General features: G+C 47.5%; 1 protein-coding gene across 1 annotated transcript in view; it reads right to left on the bottom strand.

The window, feature by feature from the left end:
- Positions 1-3,678: 3,678 nt before the first annotated feature.
- Positions 3,679-8,020, bottom strand: part of crebbpa (CREB binding protein a) — a 158,265-nt gene continuing 153,923 nt past the window's right edge. Inside the window, exon 31 of the mRNA XM_072269213.1 lies at positions 3,679-7,647. Coding sequence (XP_072125314.1) covers positions 5,488-7,647 — 2,160 coding nt within the window. The 3' untranslated portion in view covers positions 3,679-5,487. The remainder of the gene's footprint in view (positions 7,648-8,020) is intronic.

The following is an 8,020-nucleotide window of genomic DNA, read 5'->3' as shown; positions in this document are numbered from 1 at the left end:
GTGGAGAGGGGAGACCTGCAGCATGGGCAACTGCCAGTCTTCCATACAACCTTGCCCAGGCCTGTGCCCTGGAAACCTTCCAAGGCACAAATCCATGGTCTCACGAGACTAATGGATGCCTATACAACAATGAATACACGTAAAGCAGCAGGACTCTTCTTTTTCCTTGAATAGTCCCTAATTATTGTTACTAATTCATTGAATATCACTGCCCTAAATTACCATGGCATGCAAGATAATTTTTAAAAAGAAGATTATTGCCAGTTTGGGCACACACTCTTAAAAAGGTTTGTCACCTCTTCTTGGTCCTGGATTCAGAATGTGTGCCCAGGGAGTGTGCTGGGTAGGCAAGTGTATCAGGGTGGCAATGGCCATTTCAGTTGTGAGCCTCTGCTTAGTGCATCACTGTGTGCTGGGTTGGCTGTGAGGAAATTGAAATGAAGAATCTTGGAAGAAATGGGGGTGAGGAGAAACTTCTCTGTATTTGTGGAAGGAATGGAAGTGAGAGTATCTGCTGGCTGGGGAGGGGCTGGTGTGGGATGTAGTTTTGTCTGAATATGGGACTAGTAAATGTGGTTCTCTTTGGAGTAGAGGAGGATGAGAGGTGGCTTGATAATGATAAGAAGCTTAGATAGAGCAGACAGCTAGAGACTTTTTCCCAGGATGGAAAAGACTAGTATGAAGGGGGACAATTTCAAGCTGATTGGAAGAAAGTATAAAGGGGATGTCAGAGGTAAGTTTTTTCTTATACAGTGGCGGATGTGTGTAAGGTGGTGGTAGAGGCAGATACATTAGGGACATTTCAGACTCATAGACAGACACATTTATTTATTTAGAGATAGTGTAGAACAGGTTCTCCTGGCCCAGTGAGCCACACCACGCAGCAACCCACTGATTTAACCCTAGCCTAATCACAGGACAATTTACAAAGACTAACTAACCTACTAACCAGTATGTCTTTGGAATACGGGAGAAAATTGGAGATCCTGGTGGAATCCCACACATTCAAAGGGAGGATGTACAAACTCCTTACAGGTGGCGCTGGAATTGAAGTCTGGAACACGCCAAGTCGTAATAGTGTCTTGCTGAATGATATCTTACCGTGATGTCCCACGGATGAATAATAGAGGCTATGTGGGTGGGAAGGGTGAGATTGATCTTAGAGCAAGTTAAAAGCTCGGCACAACGTGGAGTGAAAGGCTTGTTGTATGTTGTATTTTCTTTTGGAGAGGGATGTGAAAGAAAAGCCGGGCCCCAAGCAGAAGAGGTCTGCAAGAGGGGAGGTTGAGTGATGGGCGAGGGCAGATCTGGGACTGAAATGGTGAAGTAAACAGGGTTGCTGCCAAGTGTTGTGACGGTTAGACCAGCAGCAATGGGTGTCCACACCATATCATCACACAAACACCTCTGCAGTACTTTGAAGATGTTCTACAGAAATTTAACCTGGCTGGATCTGCAGAACGTCACTTTCACCCTCCTCCTGCTGAAACCATGTCAAGGTCACAAGGGAAGACAATGAGAAAGGCCAGGTTGAATTTCTGGAATACTGCTTGATCATCCAAGAGTTGGTGTTCTTTTGTTTCACCAACTACTTACAATGGTAAAGTGCTGAAAACTGACCTTCTCAGCAGATGGGGTTAATGTAGCGTTAGTGTAAATGGATGAGTGATGGGTAGTACAGACTCAAACAGCTGTATCTATCTGTTGTAAATTAAGTCAACTCCATCACAGGCACTAGACTCCCCAGCAGCAAGGACACTTTCAAAAGGCAGTGCCTCAAAAAGTCAGCATCAATCATTAAGGACCCCCCCCCCCATCACCCAGGACATCCCTCTTCTCACTACTACCATTAGGGAGGAGGTACAGGAGCCTGAAGACACACTCTCAAGATTTCAGGAACAGCTTCTTCCCCTCCCACATCAGATTTCTGAATGGACAATGAACCCACTGTTTTCTTCGCTCTCTTTTTCCACTAATTTAATTTTTATGTATTTCTGTTTAGTTTTTATTATGTATTCCAATATACCGCCTCTGCCAGACAACCTGTTTCACAACATATGTCAGTGGTACTAAACCTGATTCTGTTTAATGGAAGGTGTGAACGGGCATCCTTGGTGTCTGAGCTTCTTTGCTCGGTCTGTCTACATTCACCTAAATATCAAATTCAATGCTCTTGCCTTAACCAGGGACAGATATCACGAGCCACACACACAAAATGCTGGAGTGACTCAGCAGGGCAGGGAGCATCACTACCTGTACAGCATTGGCGAATAGGCAGAAGTGGGGAGAGCACCCTTAGTCAGCTGCAGATGCTTCACTGAGGCAAGTTGCAGCAGTTTCTATAGTGTCAAATAATGCTCCAAATGAACCATCCTGTGAAGTTTTACATTAAAGACATCAGATAAAAATAAACTGCGAACTATGCATCTGAACTGAGCACAATCTCTTCCAAACATAAGTGATCCTGCAGATGCAAATCATGTGTACAAACATGTAAACGTGCTTACCTTGCCATTCCTGTTCACTATTTAATCGAAATGCTCAACTTAGTATTTCCCATTCTGATGAACACATTACTGCAATGCCCCATTTTGTAAAAATATTTTACTTTATTTATATTATTCACTGTATTTAAATACAGCGTGGAACCAGAACTTCTGGCCCAACGAGCTGCACCACACAGCAATCTACCTATTTAACCCTAATCACAGGACCATTTACAATGACCAATTAACTTACTAACTGGTAACTCTTTGGACTGTGGGAGGAAAGCCACGCGTTCACAGTGAGAACATACCAACTCCTCACAGACGGTGCTGGAATTGAAACCTGACGCCCCCTGCTGGAATAGTGATGCACAGCACCTAAATTCATGAAAAGATGAAGGTTTTAAAGCAAATTGTGATTTTTTTTTGGATACCTTCCATTCGAATTTCATCTCATGATGGTGTAATTCATACTATCCTATAATAGTAAATAATATCTAATCACTACTGCTGATCTCCTTATCTCCAAAAAACATTAGAACTTGCCACAGAGGTGTAATAACGATTCATCAGATTGATTCCTAGTTTGTTATGATGAGAATTAAGCAGACTTGGCTTGTGTTCAACACACACAAACTGCTGGAGGAACTCACCAAGGCATGCCACAGTAGCACAATGTCATCTGAAGTTCAGAGTTCAAATCCTATACTGTATGTCAGGGGTTTGTATGTTCTCCACATAACTGCGTGTGTTTCCACCAGGTGCTCTGGTTTCCTCCCACAGTCCAAAGGCCTACTGGTTGGTAGGTTAATTGCTCATTGTAAGTTATCCCGTGATTAGGCTCGGATTAAATAGGTGTTGTGGCCGGTATTGGGCCGGAAGCGCGCCGTATCTCTGAATAACTCGGCAGGTCAGGCAGCACCTATGGATATAACGTTTCAGGCCAAGACCCTTCATCACACCCATGTTAATTCTAAAATATTGGCTCAGAATCAAAAAAAAACTTCTAAAGAGCAGAGCAAAACTACGAAATCCTGCAAAATGAAGGTCGTGAAGAAAGAAAATGCACATAAAAACAAGACCAGATACCACAAACACTTGGTCAAAACCTTTAGAAAGCTACGGTATCACTGAAATTGAGCTAACCAGGAGTGAGAAGGGAGAAATGAGTACACAGTTGCTGCAGAATTTTATACACATGATCCAATAACACAGGTTTTATTTTCACAGATTTTAAATGTGGTCAAATGAAGGGGATCTTGTAACTTAGTAAACAAGTATGCCAGGAGCCCATCGAAGGCAAGCTGCGTCTGTTCTTCAATGTACATATCATCAACATTGAACAAAATAAACTCAATCAGAAATATATACTCAGAGGGAAAACCCAACACACAGCAAGCGTCTGAAATTGAATGTATCCAGTGTCAGGGCACCAGATTGCAATACTCTCACTCACCACAGGTGAGTACTTTGCTGAATTTGCATAATTCAGAAATGCAGACATAAAAAACACCTCCATGCAGGCAGCTCAGACCCCAAGAAGGAATTAAGTAATCTGATGAAGGCAGTAAGTGTCCCAGCAGTCAGCATCCTTCTTTACACTTAGTTACACAGTTAGCCAGATAGATTGAGGCTGCCTGAAATCACACTTCAAACCTTACACACTGTATGAAAATCGTGGCGTAACAGAATTTAATCTCCTACTAAAAACGAATAGTTGAAGCAAAGACAAGTTACTGAGTTTGAGGCTGAAGATGGAGCTTCCAAATCACAGGATGAAAAGACTCCTTATTTCTGGTGTTCTTGTGGAAGGTAGTGTGCAGGTGTGGATGGCTTTCTGTGTGTGAACTTACATAATTGTATGTACATGCGCATCTGTGTGATGGTGTACGTGTGAGATCTGTGTGATAGTGTGCGTGTGCACATTTGTGTGATGGTGTATGTGTGAGATCTGTGTGATAGTGTACGTGTGCACATTTGTGTGATGGGGTACTTGTGAGATGTGTGATAGTGTACGTGTGTGCCCGTCCTCCTGTGACTGGGATCATGGAGCAAATACAGGCGTCTAAATTATAAACACCATTGGAAAAGTAAACTCAATTCTAGAAACTGGACTTTGAGTTCTTCACTCTTAATCAATGCCTTTAACGGGGCTCAAAGAGGGAAATTTAAACATATACTCCCTTTTATTTTTTTTTAAAAAACATTGCTTTAAATACTAAAGAAATACAAACCTGTTTTCTGTTGCACACAGTTTATTTAACAATATGGTATATAAGTAAGAAATGAGTTTTAACCAGTTTATACAGTGATTGAGAGTTTTGTTTCCTTATTTATAGTAATTATATAACTTGCATGATTTACACTATAATTGCTTTCTTCTCATTTCAAGTTTCACAGAGAATGGAGAAGGAAAAAGGAAAGATAGTTCTTCTATTAAAATCACCACAATCTATCAGTGATCATCCTAGTTTCACTAAAACCAGTTTATCATGAAACAAAGCAACAATTTCTACATCTGCAAGACAAGGTTTGGCTTCAGCCGGTACATGTGTGCAATGGTCTATTCCTATCTATACAAATTCAATACTTGAAACGCCCGCACAGACTTCACTATAGAAAAACCTTCCCAGAACACGGCAGAAAATTATTGGTATACATTATATGTTGCATTTCCTAGGAAAACTTTTCCCGGTTTTTAAACACAAAAATGCTTAAAGTCTGAAAAGTACAAAATAAAAAATATGAATAATATAATGAATGCATTCATTTCCATTAAAAAAATCAGGCATTAGCAACAAAGGAAAACAAGAAACAAAATGAAAAAGCAAAACTCAAGCAGAATGTGCAACCAGTCTGAACAAAAAATATATTCTTTGTATTCAACAGCAAGTCAACCCTCAAAGTCTCAGGAAGTTGCAGTTTCTCCTCGGGGTTGTGTGTCCCCAGACAGCTGAAATTTTCAGTACAAAAATTATCAGGATAAACTTCTCCCAAAATGCTACAAGTTTTCTTCCACAAATTTTTCTAGTGTGTCACATGTAATGGTGGAGCTCGTTAGGCTGGAGGTGTCAGCGCCCAGTCCTAAGTCCCCAGTGGCGCTGTGTATACCACTAATGCTAGGGTTAGTCAGTTGTGGAAGCATTGCACTCTGTTCCGGGCTGCTAAAATGTCCCTGATCCATGGGGTTAGCCTGGGGCGCTGCGAGTCCGGGGTGCGGGGAGCCGGTCTGCGGGGAGACGTGGTGGGGGGACGGCTGTGGCTGTATCCTGGGCGAAGGGCTGGAATGCGGAGGCTGCGACTGGGGCCGCGGAGAGGGCACTGGCTGTGGAGACCGCACCTGGTTGCCGAGGGAGGTGGCGATCTGCTGGTTCTGGAGGTGGGATGACTGCGGCTGTCCTGAGAGCATGTGCTGCTGGGGGCTCATGGGGTTGGGCTGTCCTGGCGAGCTCAGTTGCTGCTGCTTTAACTGCTGCTGCTGGAGAATCCTCTGCTGCAGGGCCTGCTGGATGGTGGGCGCCCCGTCCGCCCCCATCCCGGACTGGCTCAGCTGGTTTATCTGCCCCATCTGCCCCATTGGTCCTCCCTGCATGGGCAGGTGCTGCTGCTGCATGCGTTGTTGAGGTACGCCCTGCGGGTACGCCGGTCCTTGCGGCTGCTGGAACTGCGTGTGGCCCGCCATCGCCCCGGTCATGGCGGCACCTTGCTGCTGCTGCTGCTGCTGAATCAGCTGCCTCCTGATGTACAGGTCCCGGTACTGTGGGCTCAGGCTGGCATTGTGTCCAGGGTTCATCAAACCCATGGTCTGGCCCTGGGCATTCATGCCCGCCAAACCTTGCTGCTGTGGGGATAAGGCAGGTCGCTGGGCAGCAGCCTGCATGGGGCTCAGGATGCCCGGCTGAGCGTGCATGCCCGCCGCTGGCACCCTGCCCGGGGGCTGCTGAGACTGCAGACCCGGCTGGCTGGCCTGGTATTTGGCTGTTCGTTGTTTGATGAAGGCCGCCATGAGCTGGGGATTGGATTTGAGGATGTTGAGAACCTGCTGCTGTTGCTGAGGGGAGCTCGGTGACTTCAGGGTCCGGAGGAGGTCCTGCAGAGCGTTGGGTGGGACGCTGTTACGAGGCGGCTGTTGGGCTCCTGGCATCCTCTGGCCTGCCGACGTCTGCGGGGACGTCATCTGCACGCTGCTCCGGGGCACGCCCGCTGGCAGAGGCTGGGGCTGCGAGAGCGTCGTTCCCTGCGGCCACTGCGCCGGCTGAGTCCCTGGCATGACCTGACCCACCGGCAGACGGGCTACCTTCATGCTGACGGGTGGCATCTGACTGACGGGCCCCATCTGCTGGCCCATGGCGTTCTGCCGGGCCATGCCCAGCCCATTGTTCATGCTGGCCATCTGGTAGAGGTGGTGCTGCTGCTGGGCCTCCAGTTTGATCTGCCGGGCCACCTCCAGTGCAGCGGCCGGCGGCGGCTGAGGGGCAGGGGCCTGGGGGAGGGTTGCTGCCTGGCCGGTGGGCTTCCCCTGCGAGACGGCGGTGCTAGGGGGCTGAGTCCTGGGCGGGTTGGGGAATCCGCTGGGCAGGTTGCCCGACGGCGGGGTCTGGGGTTGGGGCTGGGGCTGGGGCGTCTGGGGCGTGCCAGGCTGCTGCTGCCCAGTGGGGGTAACTGGCGCGGCTGAGGTAGGAGAAGGCAGGCTCTGCTGAGGCGCATTCCCACGCTGCATGGTGGCCATCCTGCGGCGCAGCATCTGCGCCTGTTGCAGCCGGTGCTGCAGCTGCTGTTGGCGCAGCTTGTGTTTGATGTTCAGGCAGAACGGCACGGGGCACTTGTTCTCTTGGCAGTGCTTCGCGTGGTAACAGCAGAGGGCGATGAGCTGCTTACAGACAGGGCAGCCCCCGTTGGTCTTGCGCTTGCAGCCCTTCGTGTGTTGGACGACCCGCTTCATCTTCTGGCAGGACGGCAGCGAGCAGTTGGCGTTGCGGCACTGACAGGCGTGGACCAAGGACTGGATGCAGCGCTGGATGCTGAGGCGGCGGGACTCCTGTGGGCTCTTGGAAAGTGGGTCCGGTTGGTTACTGCTCTCGTCATCCAAGCCCAGGCCCCATTTAACCATTTTGTGTTCGTGGCCTTTCACGTTGTAGCAGTTAACACACAGGTCGTAATCCTGGGGATGGGGAAAGAGAAAGAGAAATGAAACACTGCATTACAGCAAACAATCAAATCTCACTGGGTCAGAAGGTCCTGTTACCATCCTGTATCTCTAAATAAATAATAAAAATTGCAACAGTATCCAAGAGGAGAATGGCATAGGATTGGAAATCCTGCAGAAAGTTATAAACTCAACCACTTCCACCTTGGGCACCAGCCTCCCCATCTTTAAAGGTGATGCCTCAAATAGGCAGCTTCCATCATTAAGGTCCCCCATCACCCAGGACATTCCCTCTTGTTAGTGTTACCATCAAAGAGGAGGCTCTCGAGCCTGAGGACTCACACTCAACGTTTCAGGAACAGCTTCTTCCCCTCCATCAGATTTCTGA

Source organism: Mobula birostris, chromosome 9 (genome assembly GCF_030028105.1).
Source record: "Mobula birostris isolate sMobBir1 chromosome 9, sMobBir1.hap1, whole genome shotgun sequence".
Lineage (NCBI taxonomy): Eukaryota > Metazoa > Chordata > Chondrichthyes > Myliobatiformes > Myliobatidae > Mobula > Mobula birostris.
This window is presented reverse-complemented; position numbering and strand designations above follow the sequence as displayed.